At 37.9% G+C, this 23436-nt stretch overlaps 1 protein-coding gene across 3 annotated transcripts; it reads left to right on the plus strand.

Annotated features, from left to right (window-relative positions):
• Nucleotides 1-28: 28 nt before the first annotated feature.
• Nucleotides 29-23153, plus strand: LOC101159022 (DNA repair protein XRCC4). 3 transcript variants are annotated; one of them, XM_020705996.2, is made up of 8 exons: nucleotides 29-144; nucleotides 4159-4319; nucleotides 6036-6235; nucleotides 15953-16119; nucleotides 16374-16538; nucleotides 16823-16923; nucleotides 20307-20451; nucleotides 20545-20634. In XM_020705996.2, the coding sequence occupies exons 2-7, from the start codon at nucleotides 4181-4183 to the stop codon at nucleotides 20429-20431; spliced, it is 897 nt and encodes a 298-aa protein (XP_020561655.1). In that variant the 5' UTR covers nucleotides 29-144; nucleotides 4159-4180; the 3' UTR covers nucleotides 20432-20451; nucleotides 20545-20634. The 3 variants fall into 3 exon arrangements, with proteins under 3 accessions (XP_020561655.1, XP_004072487.1, XP_023814296.1); XM_004072439.4 differs by lacking the exon at nucleotides 20545-20634 and adding an exon at nucleotides 21184-23153 and having other exon boundaries at nucleotides 30-144; XM_023958528.1 differs by lacking the exons at nucleotides 29-144; nucleotides 20545-20634 and adding exons at nucleotides 3808-4079; nucleotides 21184-23153.
• Nucleotides 23154-23436: the final 283 nt, after the last annotated feature.

Consider the following 23436-nt stretch of genomic DNA (forward strand, 5'->3'; position numbering starts at 1 on the left):
GCCTACGCTCGCCTCTGATTGGCTAAAATCAAAGGAATTGAAAACCGCTGGTGTCAAAGCTGTCTAAACGAAGAAATGCATTCTTAGTTTTTAGTTCAAAGAATTCTTCATTTGGACATCGTAGCATTAGACTCCCAGCGTGCCGTAAGTGTTTTTAGAAAGAGTTGTGACTTTGCTGCCTCATTTTTATTAAAGATCTTGTTGAATTCATTTCGAATAACAACCCCACCGGAAACTCAAACTGAGCTAAATTTGCAGTAACCTTGCTGCAAATCTTTCCACGTGGCTATTTTTGGGCTTTTACATGAACTCCAAACACCTTGAAAACCGGAAAGATGCAACAGTATATAACAGTTGTAAAAAATAAAACGAGTTTTCTACAGAATTATATTTTTTCTTAAAGTAAACTAATTGCAAGTACTTTTATTTTAGAATATATTTTTACTTTTGATATATACACATAAAGGAGCAAATTTAGTGCTGATATAAGAGTAAATTAGTTGATTTGAAGATTGATTTCAGCAATTTATTTACTGTTCTTTCTTCCATTGATTATGTGGAACAAATGTTTGCGGTCCACTTCCCTCAGACAGTTTTTCACAATAAAGGCTCCTCCCTTTAAAGAGCCACACAGCATCTTGGTTGCATTTAAAATGTGTTTTGTAATTCCCCCTCGACCCTTCCTTTCCAGGCAACTCCTAGAGAGCTCTTTATGTGAGAGGAAAGCTGTCAGACTGTAAACCACACATAAATAACCTTTCTGGTGTACGAGTGTAAACAGCCTCACGTTTCTCCTCACTCGATTTGGTGTGTAGTTTGCTGGATACTGTTTTTATTTTGTCAAATTGTAATATAAATTTTTGGGAAATATTTGTTCAGAATATTTCAAATAAATAATTACTGAGGATACAGAATCAGCATTATTGACATATTTGTTAATGTTGTAAATATTGTTTTTGAAGTATTTTATGACATCCAACTTTTACTAAAAGTTTGATTAAAGTTGTTTGCTCCTTTCTGTCTGAAGGTATCTGATAATCGAGTATTCCAACATTATTTTCCTGGTTAACCTTTATTTAAAAAATTTGGATAGTGTCAAAATCAAGTTTACGTGAGGGTCAACACAGTGTCGATGTGTTACGTCAATACAGAGCTGATAGCTTTAAACCAAATTATATTTTAATAACGTATTTCAAGTTCAAAAATATTTATTTTGGACATGTGAAAGCAAGTGTAGAGTAACAAAATAACACAAAACAAGACATTATATCAAACAAGAAAATTATATAAAACAAGACAAGTCAAAATTATATAAACAACAAGAGTCTAAACTTTTAATGCTAGAAAGAAAAAAAAATGGCACAGCTGTGAAGATTTGCAGATAACTGAGTAACAAATTAGGAAGGACACAGAAGGATCAGAATTAGCTTCTGTAACATCTTTATATTTGTTTTCCTATTTCTGTGGCTCAAGATACTAAGACTTAACGAAGAGTTATTATTTATGGCATGTTTTGTCCATGGTTGTTCTGTTACTGGATAATATTTTTCTTACTTCTCTCGCCATTTTGCTTGTACCCAATCTAAATTTAATCAGTTAAACATAATTCTTTTTTCAAAAGTTATTGAAATTAAATTGAGTTAATTAAAGTTATTAAATTGAAACCCAAATTATTAAGAAATTCAACACTTAAAACTAAATAGAAAATTTTCATAAATAGTAAAATACAATAAACAAATAAAATATTTAAATAAAAACATACAAAATGCCATTTAGAGGAGCATAGAGATGTGATTACAGATCTAAATCCAGCGAGTTAATACATTTCTTAAAACTTAACTTTGTTTGCTGTAGAAGAAAGTGTGCTTTGCGTGGTTTTTAATACTTGTCCTAGATGGATGTGGCTTTTAAACTATTCCTGATTTTGGAATCTATGTAGGGTTTGCCCTGGTTTTCAATTGGGACTACCAGGTGGTGAAAGTTACTGCAGCCACATGGGGGCACTTACCAGTCTTTCCTTGAGCTAGTCCATATAAATGCAGAGGTTTGTATCAGGAAGAGCATCTGCCATGAAAAAATTGAATCTAAATCACACCTTGATGACCCTTGAATGGAGTCGTAGAAACAAACGAATATCTTCATATTGTGGAGGAAAGAAGTATTTGATGTTTTCTGTTTGGCTGCCTTGTACCTCATGTGCAGCAGCGAACAACATGACAATCTGTTTTAAGTTCCATTTGCTTGTGTTTTAAAAATATCAATTTGACACAATTTGTCGAATTTGTATCTTGGCAAATACATTCACCTCACCCTGACTTTCTCACTGCTTTCTCACAAAATTTGCTTTCTCAAAGCTGATTCCTGCACTTTTAATTCGTGCACTTCTCTACTTTTAACACAAGCAATTTATAAATAGCTTGTGAATAGGATTAACAAATGCTAATAAATGTATTTATAAGCAGCTTAATACCCCATTACTCTTGCTTGTTAATGTCTTATAAGTAGTTTATTAAGGAATATTTTAATGTATTTATAAACAGCTTATTTAAACTTATTAGTCAGTTGTAAGACATTTATAAATGCTAATTAATGTACTTATAAGCAGCTAACTAAAAACATTACTAGTGCTTGTTAATGTCTTATAAATAGTTTATTAAGGACTCTTAAGTGCCACAAATTATTAACACCATTGCTTTATAATATTTTTAGAAGTAGAAAAATGCAAATGAAACGGTTTTGGAGGAGGACAGGAACATATGTTCATGTGTCAAGGCTAGAAAGGAGTTTGGTTTATGATTTAAGCATTTTAGGGGTTTTGTGCAGGCTGAAGAACTAAGCAGATGCTGACAGTGAGTTTTTACAAATTAGCTTTGATTTTGTGCAGCTCTCCTCTCCTGACACACAGTGCTGTTTATTTAATTGAAGTTCCCTTCTGTCATTACCACAGGGTCATCGTCCCTGCACAACAGATGTTACAGTAACTAATGAGTAGCTGAGTTCACTTTATGAGGTTAAAGTTGATGCCTTCAGCTACCTTATTCATCCCCCGCCCCTGAAGCACAAGGGGGTCAACCTAAAACTACTGCACCTTTCAATGTGCGTGTGAGAGGTCAGATGTTAGTGAACATTCAAGTTTTTCTGTCTGATCGCCCTTTTAACTGTCTCTTTAGGTAGTAACCTTGAACCTTCTCTTCCACTGTATATGACAGATAACCAGTAATACAAAAAAAAACACGCTGTCAGGTCATAACTCAGCACAATATCCATTTGCACTCATCTTTTTTCACAGCAGGACTAACTGCTAATTTAAATGTCCTTTTTTCCTCTGTTTCCATGCTTTTTGACCCTATGTTTAAGTAGGGAAGCTGTCTAATTCGCCCCACACGTCTTGTGGAAGTAGTAATCACATGTTCTGGACTAACCATCACTGCTCAAGTAAAAGTTTCTTCAGCAATTTGTGAAGAGGAACACTGTGTGCCTGGCCAGCTGTCTTGACCCTAGAGGAATTGCATCCAAAAGACAAAAAAAAAAAATCCACTCAATAGAAATGAGTTCTCTGGGGTGCTTGGCACCAAACTTTTTCAGATGATAATTTCCCAGCTTGAAGTTCTTCAATAAATTTCAATTGCACAGCTTTTGCTTAGTTTGCATTAATCTGACATTGTCAAGGAGGAAAATAGCTGTTACTGCAGCACATCTTTGATATTTGCAGGACATAAAGACTTTCTTTTACTTTATGTAGATATTGAGATTAAAGACTCAATTTCCTTTATTGTAGAAGCTACTTGTACTTTTCTGTTGAACGTCCTGTGTTTTTGTCGTAAGCATGGAAGTTCCTTGCTGGTGGTCGGCATGGCGGTCTCAAAAACGTGCTGAAGCGTGTTAATCTCCATGTGGCCAGACTGACTCAGGACCCCACTGAAGACACATTCATGCACTTTAATAGCAAATCTGGCAAACAACGAAACACATTAGTGCAACTGCAGAATAAAAGCAACCTTGCAAGTTTTATATAGCAGAAATTAAGGTTTTCTTCATGGGAGGTCTCTGATTCTTGCAAACGGCTTAAAAAAAAAGACGTAAGTAATGTGGGAGACGTTGTTACTGGAATCCAATTTTTTTTATTCTGAAGTAGTGTTTTTTTATTTAATTTTGCAGGCTCTAGCAACATCCACGAGAAATGAATGGAACAGTTCGCCAAATTACCATAAACTCTAATCCAGGATTAGATTTCTTCCTGCGGGTGGACTGGGCTGTGGATTTGGGTGCTGGCTTCACCTTAGCCCTCACCGATGGCAGCTCAGCATGGATTGGAGAAGGTAAGTCAAAGATTGTTAGATTTTTTGCGTTATCTATTTAAACCACGTGTCAAAGTCAAGGCCCGCGGGCCACATCCGGCCCGCCCTGTAATCTTGTCTGGCCCACGAAATCATTTTATATTATTGTTATTAGTAGCCCAGTGAAATGTAGCGCTGATAACATATTCCCTACAGATCCCATAATGCAGCGCTTCAGCAGCCCTAATAAACACTTCCGCTAGCCCTCACGATGCCCAAGAGAAAAAGTTGATTCTGGAAACAGAGCCTTTAAAAACCGATTGGAGGCAGAATAACTGTTTACTGACATTACTGGTGAACCCGTGTCTAATTTGTGGAGTGAATGTGGCTGTAATGAAAGAATAGGACGGTGCTTTGAGACAAAATCAAATACGCAGTTTGCTGAGAAGCTGGGCACACTGAGTTTCCACGGAGCTTTGGGCACTTTGAAGAACAAAAAGGAATTTTGAGTTGCTTCCCAAGAGCGAAGAAAACACAATTTGATTTATTGCTGAATAGCACAGATTTCATTTATATTTCAAGGCTTGTGCAGCATATTCCTATTTTGAATTTGTGTAATTTTGACCGGATTTCTTTTTTGGAGAGCAAAATCTTTTGGTATATTTAAAATGTCAGTTTTTTTAATATAAAATGATATAGGAGTAAAGAAATTTCAATGTTTTTTTTCTTTTAACGTTTCTTTATTTTTAACTTGTTTAATTTTGACAGGATATATTTTTACGGAGAGAAAAATATAAGTTATCTACGGTTTAAGTTGTTTTTTTCCGGAATAATATTTTCAGTCTATTTTTTTTCTTCACATTTATGTTAAAAAAAAATAACGTTTTAAAAGTTTAGCTCCAGTCTCTTCAATAAAAGCTTATCCTGTACGTCCTGCGCTCTTTAGCGTGTTTTTGGATTTTGGCCCCCTGAGCACGCCTGACACCCCTGATTTTAATCCATGTTAGCTTCCCCCTATTCTACGTTTAAACGTAATCTGAGGAGAACGTTCTTTTGACCATTGTGACTATGTGTACCACTCATCAGGCTGTCACCTGTAGGCACCTGGCTGACCCCGTCTCATAATATTTGAACTGTTCAGGTCCCCCGGCTGGTTGGACACCAGTGACCTTGTTCCAGCACTGGGGTCTTCGCTCCTGTGCTGCAGCTTACAGCTGTATGAAGCAGATTACATTCTACAAGGCCTCTCTTTGTGTATTCCACGCCGACCTGTGTGCTTGTGTGTGTTTTTGTCTGCGCGGTCGCATATGCACATAGCTGTATTCTTAGAGGGACACCTGGAATATAAGTGCTGCATGCCCATCTGCAGGGTTGACAGGTAGAGATGGGTCTGTGACAGCTCTGTGTGGGCTTCTGGGTCAGCACTGTTTCTGCGTTTGATGTGCTAATTGGGACTTTCAAGCTTTAGTGAGCAGCTGTGCAACAGCTGATGACATCCCTCTAGGTTTCTCTGTATGCTTCTCTGCAAATCCGCTTTCACATGCACCCGTGTGTTACTACATAATTAATGTTTATAGTTTTGTCCTGCAGTCCTCCGAAACCTCTGTACCCTTTGCTTCTCTCAAATCTGCAGTGTACGATAAACAAAACTTTAGATCGTTTTTTTTTTTTTTTTTTTTAATGACAGCCTTGTTGTATATTTGTAAAAATGTCTCTTTTTGTTGAATGACTTGCTTCACTTGGATTTCATGTTTTCAGTTTCAGAAGATGATCTAACAAGGGAGGCCAGCGACAGGGGAATTGTAAGGGAGCGGTACGTCAGGGATCTTCTTCAAGCTCTAACAAAAACAGGCATGGAACAAGGAAAGAGGAGAGGAGAGGACAAGAAGGCGTTTTCCTTTGACATCTCTCCAGATCATCGGTATCTCTCATACCAGAAGATCTGTAACAACAACACGGTGAGAGAAAAACATCTGCTGAAAACTGCTTGGGTTAGCTGTGATGAACAGGACTGAACGCAAAACAAAATACAGTTTAGTGTCCAAGGCCTGTTGATATTGAAAGGTGTTTTATTGTAGAAAGTAGTTCACGTAATTGGGTACATTTAGAATATTTCAAGTATTTAAAAGATGCATGACAGGGCTACCTTAGCTTCTATGTGATTTACTCACTCACAGAGAGCACATGGTTTTCTCAGAGGCTCCGTCATCTTGAGGCTATGGTCACACCTGTCACGGTGCCTGGCGGTCTCCTCCCCCCTCCAGCTCTGCCCTAATGTTCCTGATTGCCACCAGCTGCCATCACTCTCCTCATCATCTTCTGTGGATTCAAAAGGAGATCAACGCCACTACTCGACGCCAGTTTGCTACCCCTTATGGATCCTACCGCTCACGAGTGACGGCAGCACGGTCCTTCCATTCTACGCCTCAGGAGCACGGAAACTCTCGGCAGCCGCTAACCGCTTCAAGACCCTCCAGCCACGCCACAGCCACGTCTAACCTGGACACTCCTCAAACCAGCCATCTTCACATCTGGAGCAAACAATAAATCCCTTCTCATCCTCCACTTACCTGTCTTCCTTCTGGGTTGCAGCATCTGGGTTCCTCATCCTTGTGAAATCATGACAACACCGCCCTCAGCAATGCGCGTTCAAGCAATCACTTTTAATAAAAAGTCTATGTGCGCGCTATGGGTTTCCAAATTTAAAAGTCTCGTGTTCATGCATCGCTAGGCACAGCTCTACGAATGTTTTTAAGCTGTGCGCACATAACGTGTGGCCATTGAACACGGTAAGTTAAACCAGTTGAACTTTGAACAGTCAGGGAGAAATTGCGGTTTTTGCCCGGCTGGAATTATATGACACCTCGTCCGTCATATATCGGAATAGAGCTGTGAAAGAAAAAGTGAAGAAAAAAATCAGCATTCGCACCACTTTGACATTTGGCACCAAGCCTCTTTCAACTCTAGGTGGTGAACATTCGCTAGTATGGAATGATCACTGAGCGCATTCTCGAACACGTGTCTGGTGTGAACATCGCTAAAGATGTAACGGCTAGCTGTGAAATTTCAGCACAGCAGAAGCTAAATGCTGAGTTTGAGGCTTGAGCAACATAAAAATATCATTTAGTGATCCAGAATGAATATAGAAAAATATAGAGGATGATTACACACCTTCCATAAATGCATCCAAACATCATATTTAAGTATCTGTGAAAGGCTATTCTCTTGTTTTGCTTCTCCCCCTACCTATTTTAAGATGAAGAACACGTCTTTTGAGTACACAGAAGTAACACTGAACCGAGATAAATCAGAGGGGTGCTTTTGGCATGGATCTAAAGAAAATAAAAATGTTTTAAAAATTGCTGCCAGCTTAGAGATTCTACTACATTTCCTAAACTGTGTCTTACTTTTCATATTTTGCTCGCAGAGATGAACATGTGTGCATTCATTTAATAGCTGGCCAAAGCATTTAAGTGCATCCTAAAACATACTTTGTCCAGTAAACAACCCCTGAGCATAATCTATATTTACTAAAATATTATGTTTAAGTCTCCCCTGCAGATCAAAATTTGTCAAAAACTTTGTCAAACTTTACTAATTACCAAAACTATGGCAATTAAAAACATTGCATTTGGCATCATGGTAGTTGCTTTCATCAGGTTATATTGAGGTGATTATAGACCTATAATAATTAATTGAAATCTCTTCTGAAGAATTTCCAAATAATGCCTTGTGGTAAATGGCAAATAACGAATGCTTTTATAGCCTTTTACAGTCACAGCCCCATTCACACACTCATTCACACATTGATGGCGGCTCTTCTGCCTAACACTGGCGTTAACCTACAACCACCAGGAGCAAAGTGTGCTTCAATGTGTTGCCCAAGGACAGTTTGACACATGGGTAGGCAGGGCGGGAACCGGATATGTGTACTTTGAATCAGAGGTTGACCACTCTACATCCCAGATGCATGATAATGAATGTTTGCTACATTTGGAGTCAATGAAATCAAAACCTGTGATATATTTGAATGAAGTACAATGAGATATTTTTCGTCCTTAACAACCAGTAAAATATATCCTTTTTTAATGTATTTTGAGGTATTTGTAAATCTATGTGGAGCTGACAATGTGAATGAAATCCTAAATTCCCACACAGCCAAAATCTTTGAAATATCAACACAAAAGTTAGTATATTTGACATCTAACAGTCTGTTCGTAAAGAAAGTCTTTGGTCATAAAATTCAAACTTCCACATTCTTCCACCTTAACCTTCTAAGTTAAGATTAAAGATAAACAGGTTCATTGAATTTTTTTTAGTTGACTGTGATAAGTGTATGTTTACAGCTATGGGTTTATTCATGATGTTACAGCTTTTTGTAACAGTCATTTGCAAACATGTTTAGGCTCATTTCCTTTGGCACATTAAGCTTAACTGGAGCAGCTTTGAAACATCAGACTGGAGCGGCCGGGAGTGTTTTAGATTAGTGGTCTAGATGTGTCATTACTTCACTTTCGAATCACATGACGGTGTGCCCCTTCCTGTTATAACAATTCCCCGAGGACAAATGCCTCTAACAACGTCCATCAGAAATGGAAAGGAAGCCTTTTTTTCTTTTATGGTGGGGCAGTTTAAAAGATAAGCTTTATGGACTCCATGCTTTACAAAGAATAATAAAGGTCTCGCCGCCTTCAGGCCAGTGTCAGAAAAAGCTGCTGAAAGCAGTCAGTGAGTCTGTTTTTGGCCATCCACACTGTAAAAACGGCATCTTTAGAAAGTAAAAAGATGCTTTTCTGCCTTACAAGAAAAATTATATTGTCATAGAAGTTTTTCAAAGGCAAAATAATCTTAGTTTAAGAAAACATGTCTAAGTGACTAGAATTTTTTTCTTGAATTAGGTATCCTTAGTAGGACTATTTTTCTTGCCCAACTAGCAGATTTCTTTTTCTAATTTATTTTTATTTTTTTAAAATATTATTTTATATATCTAGGGGGCCTGTTTTTGCAGTATTATAGTAACATAATCTGAAGCCAATAAACAAAATAAATCTAAGTAGGGTGTTCATTGGAATCTTGTGTAAATATTTGCAGTCGATGCTGAACATGTTTTCATGTTCCTGTGTAACACTGAAGATGGTTCACAGCGAGTGGCACCTTTGATAAAAGACAGGTCCTGGTTCAATCAGGGAACCTTGATGTTATTCTTTCAAACTGTTTGAGGGGGCTGCTGCTTTTAGAGGTCAGGTCACCTGGGGTCCTGGGACGCTGCTTTAACAGAGCTGACCAGAGAAAGAAGGCCAGGAGGTTAGGAACACTGTAGAAACAATAAAATCCTGATTTATGGTCAGGGCTGTCCCCATGTTGCAATCTTAAAAAACACCTGATTAGGCCTCCTTCCTCCTCTTCTCCAGCCTGTCCTGGCTTTCATTATCTCTTCAAATGGTTGCATATTGAAGTTTAAATATGTGTTACAACAGTAGCATTTAGTAGATTATTATATTCATGTATGCTTGTCTGTTATTTAATATGGTTCAGAAAAAATGTAATGCAGTAATTTCACAAATGAACTCCTCAAATAAGGTATTTGATGTTAATTTTTCTTTCTCCACCTTGTGACGGATTTTGCTAATTAAGTCACAATAACTATGACTTGGAATATCTGAAGATCAAGAGATTTTTTACAATTTAAAATGATAATGACGCAGTTCACAAAAATGCAAATTCACTTGCCACTTACATTTTTTAAAATTTTGCTTTTAGTTTGATCTTTTTGACGCTACATAATCTGATTAGTTCAGTCTTGTAGCTTTTTCAGACTGAAAGACTGACGGGATACGCTAATTGGTAATTTTCCCGGGTTTTGATGGAGAAGGTTTAATTAAAGGTTAGTGACTAATTAGGGTCTATCCTGCTGATTTAAATCCTTTCTCTCTAAAGTTGTCACCACGTTGGCTGGCTATGACGTAGCTGAAATCTTGGGGTCACTGGCTGATCGACTGTCTCTTGTAAAGCAGTTTGTGACTGCTGCCTGGTGCTGTATATATATATGTATATACAATTTTTTGACATTTTCTAGTTCATCCAAATCAATTTACTAAAACTTATAGCCTTGTTAAGGTAATACTGGTTACATTGTAAAGCCTTGATCATTAGTATTAAGTTACAATATCATTAGATGGCTTTCAACGTGTGATGTACTAAACCTCAGCAACTTGTTTCAGTTCTAAATTCTCATATTTAATGAAAACTAATCATTTTACTGTCAAAAACAAGGGATTCCTCACAAAACAGGTGAAAAAATATTATATTTTTTCGACCAAGTCCTTAGTATTTTATTTTGCAGTAAATAAAATGAAAACTATTGAATATAGATTAATACTAAACAGGTATTTTGTAATAATACATTAACTCCAAACTTCTTGAAGAATCGCTCCAAAGATAACTAGGTATTAATCTGTTTTGGTTTAAAAAGAAAATCTCTTAAAGTTCATAAAGCATTTCAAAAATATTTCAATTCAAAGTGAACCTTCAAATTGTACATTTTTAAACCTTTACAAAATTAGTTTTTTAAATTTAAGAACATTGTGTTGGAAACTGAAATAAGCACAATTTTTTCCATTAAATTGCTCTGTGAAAGTCCCACTCAAATCATCTTTTGATCTATTGTAAAACCGTTCCCAGTGGTCTTTTAATTAGGATTATCCTGTTTTTACCCATAATCAAAAAACTTTAGTTGTTTTCGAGGACATAGTTTCTGCAGTGGTTAATTTAGGCTCCTGCTACCTTACAGCCCCTCAGGAAAAATAAGACGTACATTAATCTATTTGTCTGCAAGTGGATATATCAAAATGGTGCGGAGCAGGGAGCTTGTGGCTTACTATTTTAGCTTCTACGACAGAATTACAAGTTTTTTTAAATGGGATTCTTTCATCTGCTCCTGATTCAGAATGATTTGAAGAAAGAAACACTCAGAAATCTAAGCTTGAACTTAATTTTCTTTATATATGTCCTCTGTTTTTGAAAAAAACTCACAAGATGTGAAACACCAAAAACATCTGTATTATTTTATCGATTTAAGTGTCCACTCAACAGCACATAGTCCTATTAAAGTATGATGACATGTCCATAAACGATGTTGCATTTATCACAAAGGGCAACAAACTTTCACAGTTGTTTTTCAGAATTATTGTTTTACCCAGACTTTTACTTTATGAGTAATCTGCAATGGTGCACTTTTATTTTACATCACTCTAGCAGAGTTAATGTAAATATGACGTCAGACAATGTCTGTTTATGCAACTGATCAGACAAGAACACTGTAAAGAACACTTGTAATGCTTCTGTGGAGCGTGTACAGTAAAGGTTATACTGACCATCTGAGGGCATTTAATTTTGAATTGGAGGTAGCAAAGTGCTTAGTAATGCATTTCCTGCAGATTCATTCATGCGGTTTTAACACAGTGGACATTTTTATTAATGGGACACAGAAGGTACACACAACGTACTGTCAAGTCAAAGACTAAAGTAAAAGCAATAAGGCAGGTGCGTCACCTGTCACCACCTGAAATGTTACTAAGGCTTAAATAACCTGGACTAATTTGATCTTATAAAACGTAAGTATGGACATGTCTTCATCCTCCAAGTGTAATTTTTCAATCAAAACCAGATTTGCACTTAAACTAAACTGGAAATTTTGTTTATTTTTAGTTTTGCAGTGTTGCTCGGTATAGGAGAACCATATTGCATGACGCTTTCACTTTTTGATGGCCTCACAGTCCAATCTAAAACCAATTCCCTCCTTGTTTGTGTCTATATGCTTTGCTTGATTATTTTTTAACCAAACAAGGACCAATGAGCCCAAACGACTATACCACGTTTTAAACTTTGATATAGAGGCCATTTTAAGATGAATGAGGGGCTGAACATGTTAGAACCCCCTCTTGATGCAATATTTTCTGTATTCTGCTAATTATATTTTTACTTGTAAATAAAAATAATCTACTTTCTAAATATGTGAAGTTGAGAGTTTGAAAAGTAAAATTTATGGCAGAGCTATTGGGTTGTACCTGTTAGATTGTGTAGTAAGTGCAAAGCCACATCCTAGTTTGTGTTGGTAGTAAAGGCCAAAACATCTCGACATACATTGTAATATTTCATGCAATAACCCATAAAGAGTCAGGAATTAATTAAGGATTACTTAAGTACATCATTTGCATCCATTTACAGTTTAACCATGACTTCTTCTGAGATGCTTTCAATCAGAAGAGGAGGATGTGATCTATTGCAGTGACATTTGCGACCTGTATCATGCTCCACTGCTGGAGACCTCAGTGAGCTAATTTCCTGATCACAAACATAAAACACATCAGTGTTTTACTCATCTGCTCAAACTTATCCTGAATCCTGAAGCTCACCACAACTGTTTTTAATTATTTACAGTGATGCTGTTCACAAAAAAGACCTAATTCAACTTAACAAAGCTGATTTTCTAAAGCACTATAATAATAACACTAAATGCCTTTGAGTGCTTGAGACAGAAGAAAAGGAATCAATTAAAGCAGAATAACAGGCAATAAAAGCACTCAAATTGAATACTAGCTTTGAAAAATAGTGGCACAAGTTGAAGCCTTTTCCACCATCTTTTATGCCGGCATCAAAAAGATCTACAGTTTTTATTTGCTTTTGTTGCATTACAGTCATCTTTTGGACATGTTTGTTACCAAAATCCTCCACATTAAAACATGTTCACCACTTTGTCTATTCTTGGGATTGTTCAGTTCTGGAGACTGCCCACTGCTCATGCATTGGTTTGTCTTATCAATGGTACACTGTCGCCCCTCACTTCCTGCGCTTTATCCGCCCTCACGCCTCCTCGCCGCCCATGAGGGAATTTATACTACGGGCTAATCTCTTTTTTTTTTTTTTTAGCCCATCTATCCCACGCTTGCCCAATCTTGTATACTGCCCCTTTGTCATTGTCCCTGTAGCCCTCACCCACTACCCACTCACTTCCCTGGTCCTCTGCAAACAATAGATACTCGGTGGCAGAGAGCAGAAAAGTCCCTCTTTTATGTTTTCATTTTGATGACATTATATTTCAACTAGAAAACATTTATTGAGGCATAAGCTTTGTGTTTGTGTATGACCTTAGTGAGTGCTGTCAAAAATGTTCACGATTTCCATCATATTTTCTCATCGGTAACGTATTCCGTCGATAGTTTGGGGAATACATGTTGGTTTAGGTGTGGTAACAAAAGCTTTGTGTTTTCTGCTCTCACAGCATGTTGTGGTATCATTTTCACTGGGACCTGCATACCTAATGTCAAAACATTTGACCTTCTGGTCTGACTGTCTGAAGACACACACAGGCACACAAACAAACAATTAGACCACACACAAGGAACCACACTGTCATGTCAGACACATTTGAGATTTTATTTTCACACTTAAGGATACATGTGGGTGTGTAGGATGTTGTACAGAAGATTGTAAACCGTCTAGGTCACGAACTCTGATATTGTAGGTCACTCATCTCATTTCAGCTGAATTTTGCTTGTGTTTGCATGTTTGTACTTTGGGTTTAATTGTGATAGAGGGCTAAAAGGGTTTCCGTGCACGATATTCTCGAGGGAGATAAATGTGACAGTGGGTCATCACAAACAGTTTGACCTCCCACACCTTGGCCGAGGTTGGCACCAGCATGCCAAGTGACCTTTAACTTTATCTTTTGGTCCCAAGAGAGAGGAGGAATCTGGAGTGCTCCATCAACTTTCCTACATATAAATACCTAAATAAAACATTCCTCTCAAACTTTTACTTGAAATTAGCTTGTCGCTTGGCAAAAGAAATTAAGATTTCTTGCATGTTTTGTGGAACTCTTCTTCTTCTGTTGCAGCAATTGTAAATTTTAGGCCTCCTCAAAAAACCTACTGCTAGTATTTAAATGGCTGCAGGAACTTGAATAAACAAACAACAGCTGAGTTTCATTTCCAGTGTTAATTCAGTAAATAGAGCTTGTGCCTCCAGCAGCTTAGATATCTGTTTCTGGTGTCTTGAACCAGTCGTGTGTCGATTAGGAAGATTTATGCTCCCAAACCGTGTCAGTGAGTAAAGGAGAGATTGACTAGGACCCATTCATTATTAAAGATGGATGTTTGTGCTGTTAATGTGGGACATTAGAGAATTCTTTGAAGTCAGAAAATATGAACGTGTTCAGCATGTCGGAGATTTCAAAGGTTTGCCAGAAAACATTTTCCTGTGGCTGATTTATTGTCATAGAAGCCATCTCAGGAGCACGGAGATACGGGAGCAGATAGCAACAAGCAGAGGACTTTCAGATCCAGTCAGAAGCTAGCTTAAAGGAAAGATCAAAGGCTTTTAAAGTTTTTACTCTTCACAAATTGTGCAGCTTTGCACAAATGCAAACAGATGGTGACATCAGCCTCCAGCGATTAGGACATTGATTTATCTTGGATCTATTGGATCAAAATCAAAAGATCAATTTTTTATCAAATATCTGTTCAGTTGTACTTTTTGTTTAGTTGGGACCACCTAATACCGGATTGCTTTTTTTTCAATCAGTAAGAAAAGCTTTGACTGGACAGATGAGTAAACCAATGCTGTTTTTGGTTTTAGAGTCGATGGGAACATTATCTGTCTAAGATCCTGGGTGGTCCCCAGTATAGAAAAGAGAAAATGAAGGAGTGAAACAGATAAAATAGAAGACATCAGGTTTCAACATAGCAAACGCAAGGATGGTGCTGCTGAGGAGGCAAATGTATTTGGGTGGTGTTAAACCCATGGCCGTTCAGTGACACGTTCAAGTTCAGCCTTAGAAGGAAAAACAGCTGTGTGACTTGCCAGGACAGAATCCGTCCAGAACAAAAAAATGACAAGTATTTTATGAGAGCTTTTGAAGATGGCTGCTTTATTACAGTGAGTCTGTGACCTCAGTACATCCCAGTAAAGATTTAGCACCCTATAACCTTTTGGTTTTTCGGGAAAAAAGGCTGGTTCAATCTCAAATTTGTGCATTAATGTGTGAATATTTAGCAGTTCAATGGTATTTCTTTTTCTCCACTCATGTAAGCTTTTTGTACACAGTCTTTGACTTTGTCATCAGACTGCCGAATGCAAACTAAATGAGTAATTCTTACAAAAAAAAAAATCCAAAATAATAAGGCAACCAACAAGAGGAAAACGTCTCACTTAGATACTTCACAAGTGACCAGTGAATTCCACCTTTATTTGTTCAAGAAGCAGGAAAACACCTCATCATCTTAAAAAAATCTCCCTCTTGAAAGACATTTTATGCAGAATTCCTTGCACCTCTGTAAGGATGACAGAAAGGTGCAAAAGCTTACTCACTTTTCACTAATATCTGATTTTGGAAACTAGATATGCTCAGACTTTCTGTGCTTTTGTTAGAATTTTGGCATCAGATGTTCTGTCTCTAAAAAAAAAAAAAACTGTTTACATTGCAGCCACTCTGGGAAACTGCTTTTTATCTATACTGAGCTGTGAATTCGGTGTGACCAAAGGAAGCCACATAGTTGATCTCATGCTTTAGCTGTTCATTAAACTCCTGCCCATAAATAATTATCAACAAATTGTCTGATTTGATCTTCTTATATACATTCTTCAAATTTATTATTCTTTTTTGCTCCTTGTTACAGATACATTTGGGCTCTGTGGAACTCCAGCCGGCTCCAGACCCTGTAGAGCTTACCCGGGGGATGATAGCTCAGTCCCTGCAGCGCAGCACTGATCTAGAAGCAGAAAACTCCATGCTGTTAGCAGAGAACCACAGACTGAGTGAGGAACACCTGAGAACAGTTAAGGAGTAAGGACTGTGAGAAAGTGTCTTGGGTAGCTTTCTATACATATAGGCATTCAGCAGGGGCTTTTATCCAAAGTATCTTTAAACATTGTATACATGACAATCGACAAACGCAGTCAATTGTTCCCATCCTAAGAAAAAACTTTTTAGAGCTGGGGATCTTCACAAATGAATCATTTTGGTTTTAAAGATATTCAAAATAAAGCAAGGTTCTGCCTTGCTTTCAGACATCTTAATTTTTTTCTTTTTCCTATCAGGCTCAAACAGCAAGTCCAGGACAAGGAGAAGCTGGAGATGGAGCTTTACCGACGTTTTGTCATGGTGATGAATGAAAAGAAGGCCAAGATTAGAAGCTTACAAGATGCAGTTCACCAGCTGTCCCACAGCGATGAGGATGGCAGAAGAGACGAGGGGATACAAAGGTCTAATTTTGAGTCATCCAAACCTGTTTTGAATGATAGAAAAAGAACCATGGTAATAAAATTAATCAAAATTGAGAAGAAGATTAAATTTAAACAAAGAAATAAGTCGAAGAGTCACAAAGTCCTTATGAAAACTTGATTAGATTGGTTCTTTTTTCATAAAATAATTTTGGATTGAGTCCATTGTCCTCCGAACAGTCCAAAGGGAAAATGTTTTGTCACATTTATCATTATTCCAACCATGTATTTTCACTCTGACATTTCTGATTGTTGTGATTTATTAGGCAAAACGAGAAGGCTCAGGATGAAGATGGTTGTTGGAACAGAAGACAACAGACTGTTCAAAGTATTCAACCGTCTCAGGAACCAACTATTCTAATTACAGGTGGATGTTAGTGTGCTATGCGATTTTGTGTACTGTAAGATCAACTGCCATAAATATTTAGAAAAATATCATGTAGAATACATTATTAGTCTTGCCCTTTCTGTGATGTCATAGGCTAGTTGGGACTTAGCAATAGTACGGACCCCAGATGAAACTCTTGACTTTTACTTGTGCATTTTACTGTCCAATAAACTGACTAGTTGAATGTAACTGGATATTCAAGTGGGGGGTTTGAGCATAAACATAAAAGCCGAGAATTCACCCCGAGGTCGCTCTGTTCTGGGAAAAACTTGTCAATGAGCCTGCAATGATTGCTTCAACACGCTCTGCAGTGAGGTGGTCTTTGCTTTCCTGCATCACGCAGAGTAGTGTGTGTGACGTCACACGCACTGAGTCATACCCCTGCAGACAATAGGGCTGGAGTTTACTGGCTTGACCCACCGATCACTTTCTCAATGGTTGCACTTGTGCACAGAGCCAAACTCAAGCCCATCTGGTAGAAAACATTGTAGCTCAACAAAGTGAAAAAGTAGGATTTGAGCAGGTTATTCTTTTTGCCTCTTTCTAAGATTCTCTTGAATTCATTCAAACACATGCACAATCGTCTGGCCTTTGTTCACACATTTTGTTGTTTATAGTCTTGGGGCATTTTAAAAGGATCATGCAAGGGTTTTAGTTTGCCACCTAAAATACTCTACTTTTTACTGTTAACCCTGTGCTCTCAGGTTTATTCTTAAATAGCCTTTGAAGAAAGCTCTTATAGCCATAAGGCTTATGTCTACACCCTTCACTATGCATGGTTAATGAGCGGGTTTAGCTCTGTTTTCAAGTCAAGTGTGAGGAAATGCTTCCAAGGCTCACAAGAATCCCTGAGAAGAGTCTAAGGGTGTATTCGGCCTGGACAAATTTGGTTCGCTTAAAATGAACGAGAGTTCGTTTCTCCGATAATCCGTAACACATTTTCAGTCTGAGTGCACCAAAGCGGGCCCTGTTGTGGTACCAGGAACTGCTCTCAGACCAATCTTTCGAGGGGGTCTCGCTTCGTTTCCAGTTGCACTGAGCTTTGGTTCGCTCTGCGATTCCTCAGTCTGAATACAATCTGTCCTCGGTGTAGAACAACTGGACCGAAACAGCCAGTGATCATGTGATCATGTGATGTAAACAGATTAGGAATGAAGGAACCGGGGAGTACCGGACAAATGTAAAGCAATGCTTGTCATTTTATCAGTCAAAAAAAAAAGGTTTCAACTGTTTATTTGGTAGAATGCTTATTTTAACACAGCTGAAAACTGTAACAGAATGCAATAACAGCACAACGATGAGACACAGCAACTTATTGAAATCTGATCGGATAAATGCATGCTCATCAAAACAACTTTTAACATGACAAACATTGCTTCTCACTGTTTTCCTATCTTCAATGTCATAAACACTTGGCAGCCTACCTTCATACCCGACGTCTCCTCATCACTGCAGTTGCTAGCCTCCTCTGAGTTAGAGCACACATGCTACGTCTCCTTGCCAGTAACCGCCTTGCAACATATCTCCACCGTACTAAAAGTAAAAAGCGTTGTTCCCCACGCTCAAAACTGGTGATCGAAACATAAAGTTTTAATAAGTTACCTATCCCAACAAGCGTTGTAAAGCGCAGCACATCCCACATTCTCTTTTTGTTTTGACACGTCTTCGTAATTCCTGGACATTGACAGAAGAGATCTTTAGTCACGTGATTTTATAGGCTTTGGTCCGGAACAGATCAAATGATTTTACCTGTCTGAATACATCCTAAATGTGACATTTTATTTTGAAAATCAAGCTGATTCTTTCATTATTGGTGTAGATTTTCCACTAAAGTATTGCTGTCTGCTTGATCAGAATAATGTAAATTTATAGTATTCAGCACTAGGGATACAATGATATACTTTCCCCATATTAAATGTTCAAACCTCGACTTTTGGGTCACGGTTTTGTTTTAGTTAAATATGATTTGTGTGTTGAAAAAAAACTGCAAAACTAAAAAATTAAGAAAAATAATTTTGTATATTTATTTATAAGCCAGTAACAGTAATAAAATAAACATTTCAGTTAATTTATACTTAGCCTGGTGTAATGTAACATAATAGGTGTTTGACACTTTTTTTTTGAGCATATGCAAATAAATGCAGTAGGGATGCAACGATTCACTTTCCTTACGATTCGCTTCAATTCTCTAACATACAGTTTGGTTTTAAACTGTAAATTCAGCAACATAGACATTTTTTTTCGATCCTTTCGATCCTTTAAGTGGCTCTATGTCCCAACTTCTATTTAACATCTGCGTTCTGTGTTTTACCACACACAATGGCTAGAATGAAGCCCAACAGTATGATACATTACACTCCTTGAGTCCATTGGAACTGAGTCTAGCCCTGTTTGGTCCAATTAAATCCAGTCGTTTTCTTATTGGAAGAAAGAATTGGAATCAATGCCAAAAGGAATTGTCATGTTGACATCTAAGCTGCCCTAGGCCGGTTACCATGGCAGCTGGCAGATACATAGCCGTCTTCCTGATGATGTAAAAGCGCGAGAAATGCAGAATTCATTGCAATTTACTGTATGTTTACACTTTCTTTCACCGGTCAAGTAATCTAACACCTCAGTCATTGTTTACAGTTTGAGTCCTCAACGGTCGAACTAATACAAAGCTTGACCCACATCGGATACCAGCACACCAGTGGTTTAGTGGGCTGCAGCCTTTCCCTTTGACATGCTTAGCCCCTGCTGACCTCCAAGCCCTGGGCTGTGTTTTCTTGCTAAGCAGAGCTGGGAGTGGGGGGGGGGGGGTTCTCTAACTCATTCCCTGCAGGTTTAGTTTCTGATGGTGACAACACAGGAAGCATCACTCACAGCGGGGGGGACTTTGGAGATAAGAAAGATAGCAAGAAAAGGGAAAAACTCCTTGAGTTGTGGAAGGCTGTGTCACTGAGAGCATGCCAGAGCGAGGAGAGAAATCAAGGAAAGGCAAAGGTTTTTTTTCTCCCTCTGAGCAGTTCAAATCAAATGTTCCTTTGTTTTCTAACAACAGCTCAATCTGTCGATCTTTGAATGTGAACATGCTTGTGGCAGTGTTAAAGGGCACACAGGTGTGTTTGTGTCTGTGTATAATCGATTGTAGGCAGACCTGTGTGGAATGCCAGATCTCCAGTACAGATAAAGGTTGAGATCTTGTCCCGGGTTACCAAAGGTTATCTGGGGTAATAACTGCAGAAAATGTGGACAAGAGGATGCCGATGTAGAGTCTGTGTGTTATGATTTATTAAGGTGTAATGCAAAATGTAAAGCAATGATGTAAGGAGTTGTAGAGATTGGTGTTTTTAACAGTATGCGCTTTGTTTTGTATCCAGGTCGTAATCTGGTGTCACATGGTATCCCTATTCACCATGAGTTTTCTGATGATCAGGAGGAAGAAGAGTCTAGACAAGAAGACATGCTGCTTCATTCCTCAAACCTGGAATCCTCTGAAAATTGATAAAATAATCCAGAGCAAAGGTGAGACTTTTTACCAACTCGACATGAACGCCTCGTTTTACGGCCAATTGAGGTTTCATTAAATAAGATCATCACCTTCATGATATCTTCTAGTGGCCTTTTCTTCAAACCGAGCAACTTCATAATATTCTCCAATAGCACACATTTGGGTGTTGGCTGGGAAATAAAAGAGACAGAAAATTACTCCAGTGTGTGGCGTCTCTGTTCAACGAAGTATTATGAAAGCAATAAGTTTGAACTGCATACTTTTTCTGCTTTCATTTGTCCGCTCACTCCTCCACGGTGAGAGTTCTTATCCCAATGATCTTAAAGGATATGATACAAAATAGTCATATCAATTGCTCTCTATAATGTTGCAACAGTGATTTTTTTTTTTACTAAGTAACTGATTCTCCACGAAGGATTTAGTCATTTCTTTTTGCAGTCTTTTTTTCTTTTCATCCATCTTAATCAAAGCGCCGTTGGTTATAACTGCTTTGATATGTGGCAATCAAGTTTACAGAACTACATTCAACCAAAACAGAGTGGACCAAGAAACAGTGCTTACATGTTTGATGCCAGAATTCATCCCAGATTGTGAAAACAAGTTTCTTAAAAACCCGAGAATGTTTCTGCCATCTGGTTCGCTTTAACTATGACAATTACCTGCCACAGCTTTCATCAGACTGTCTACTTGCCTTTCGTCTTCAATAAATTTCAACTTAAGCAATAAACGACACCATCTTTTCCCAGGATTTTGGAGCAAGCATGCATCCCATCGACGCCGTTGTGAAGATGTGTCAGTGGTCATGTGAAAAGAGCTGCTTTATGATTCTCCAGCACCTCCTTTGGGAGCTAATTGTGCTACCGCTAATCATGAGAGGAACACGATGGAAGATCTGGACCGGGAGTTGGAGAGGAATTTCCTAAGAGCCTCACACAAACCTTAAATCTTGTTGCCAAACCTCTCAGCCTCAGCTCTGTGTGAGACCCAAACAAGAGGAACAGCCATTAAAGGACAACCAGAAACACCCAGAAAAGAGGGCGTCACCAACATAAATCCAAATCTGCTTTGCTTCTTCTTATCCAGCATGCCTTTTAGTCAGTTTCCCTTTATTACATCTAGAGAACAAGTAAAATATCTTTCTGTAAAACATACCCCCCCCCCCACACACACACCTTTTTCATCTGTAAATACTCTGTGGTTCAAACAGTCTGAACAAAGGTGTAATAGGGTTATGTTGTCTGTCATTGTTTGGCTTTAGCTTCCTAGATCACTGCAGGGTATTTTGCTTGCGAAGGCAAATGAACCCGCCTGTTTAGGGTCTTTATCTGACTATTCCACCTCTGGGTTTTAGTCGCTCTAGTAGCCTTTTGTTATTTTGATTATACCTTTTTTTGTCAGCTGAAGTCCACGGGTGGCCACTTGGATAATCCGCCTGCAACACGTTCATTCTGGTATACTAATCCCCACAGGAATGTCACTCTCTCCTCTCCATCCACCCCATCAATTAGGTATTTTACAAAAGGCACTGGAGAGCAGTGTTGAAGGCTAATTTACAAATGACTGCATGACAGCATGATGACAAAGAGATTACAAGACTAATCTTAATATTTCAGTGCGTTCATTAGTTCACGTTACTCACAACTCTAAACCCAGTCGAAACTTTTGATCCTCTTTGGATTGATCTTTAAAGGCATTGCTGACATGTTTGTAGATTTCTTAAAATTGTTATGCAGTTTAAAGAATAAATATTTTAAATATTGTTTTAAATCTGCTGCAGAGTCATTGATGGCATTGTACTGTTTTGTGCTTGTTTAAATTGCAATATCGATCTCATTCATTCTTTTGCTTTTTTTTTCGTTTTTTTCTACCAAACTATTTTCCATTATTAAAAAAAAAAAGATAAATGTTTAAAAGACGAATATGTCGTTTTTGACGGCTGTTCAGTATCTTGTATTTTTTTTAATAAAGGTTGTTTCCTTATTCTGAAGAAGCAATAAACTGTATCTCAACATTTAGACAGCAATACTATACCAAAGTGTTTGCATCTTGGTAAGAAAAAAACGATTAACTATTAATTTTATATTCATTTTCACTTAATTTTTTATTAACTATTATTGTGTTGTGTCAACAGCCTCTTCTTTTTTTATTGTGTTTACTTTTAAAATGACACTATCATTGTTCTAAATGTTTTGGTGGATGTGTTTTCCCGACATCGCATGGTTAAAAAAACAAGGGCCCCATTTTTTGGTTCAACAGCTACAGGGGCCACGTCCGGATCAATCAGCTGCACACGTGCTCCTGTAGCTGAAGGGGTTAATGCCGTCTGGGGAAAGAGCATTGACATCTATGCCAGCCTGAAATTAAATGTTCAGTCACTTATCATCGTCATTCACTTACTGGGTGCACCTGTAGGATTCTCATCATGCAAGAAAATGACAGGACTCTTCCTGCCGCTTCTGCTGCAGAGCCGCAGCCAGACAGAGTGGTCTTTGTCTGCTGCAAGGCGGTTCTCTGGCCCCAGTGCTCACCGCCTCGCACTGTAATGTCTGACACAACTTGGCCTCGTACCAACATCGTTTCAAAGCTGAAGATGACATCTTGTACTTTTGCTAAACTCTGTTATCAGACAGTTATAGAGACGTTTTACTGTAACTAGGCACTGATTTGATGTTTTTCAACAATACACCGGTTTTATATGGCCAGGCATGTCAGACTATTACCTGCTGTTGTCTTTTATTGTAGACGTCACAATCATTTTTGCTGAGGGCAGGACACACTGTTTCTGTAAAAACTGATGCAGGAACTTCTTAAAAATGTTCAACCTTTGCACTCTTTTTACTCATTTGCTTTAAGCGAATCATAAATTTGATTTGATTCAGTCTTAAGTGATCGGAACTGGAGTGAATTGGAAAAAAGAACTTTATTGAATCAAACTAAATCAAATTAGATAAAAATTCAACTTAGTTTTAATTAAATAATTCAGAATAAGACTTATTAAA

This window comes from Oryzias latipes, chromosome 9 (genome assembly GCF_002234675.1).
Source record: "Oryzias latipes chromosome 9, ASM223467v1".
In the NCBI taxonomy this organism is placed as follows: Eukaryota; Metazoa; Chordata; class Actinopteri; order Beloniformes; family Adrianichthyidae; genus Oryzias; species Oryzias latipes.

What these genes read in the sequence shown, in the direction of transcription:
- LOC101159022 (XM_020705996.2), top strand. Translation starts at nt 4,181, where the DNA reads ATGAATGGAACAGTTCGCCAAATTACCATAAACTCTAATCCAGGATTA. An exon ending in AGAGACGAGGGGATACAAAG is followed by an intron (nt 16,539 to 16,822) that starts GTCTAATTTTGA and finishes GTGATTTATTAG; the next exon opens with GCAAAACGAGAAGGCTCAGG. An exon ending in ACCAACTATTCTAATTACAG is followed by an intron (nt 16,924 to 20,306) that starts GTGGATGTTAGT and finishes TTTTGTATCCAG; the next exon opens with GTCGTAATCTGGTGTCACAT.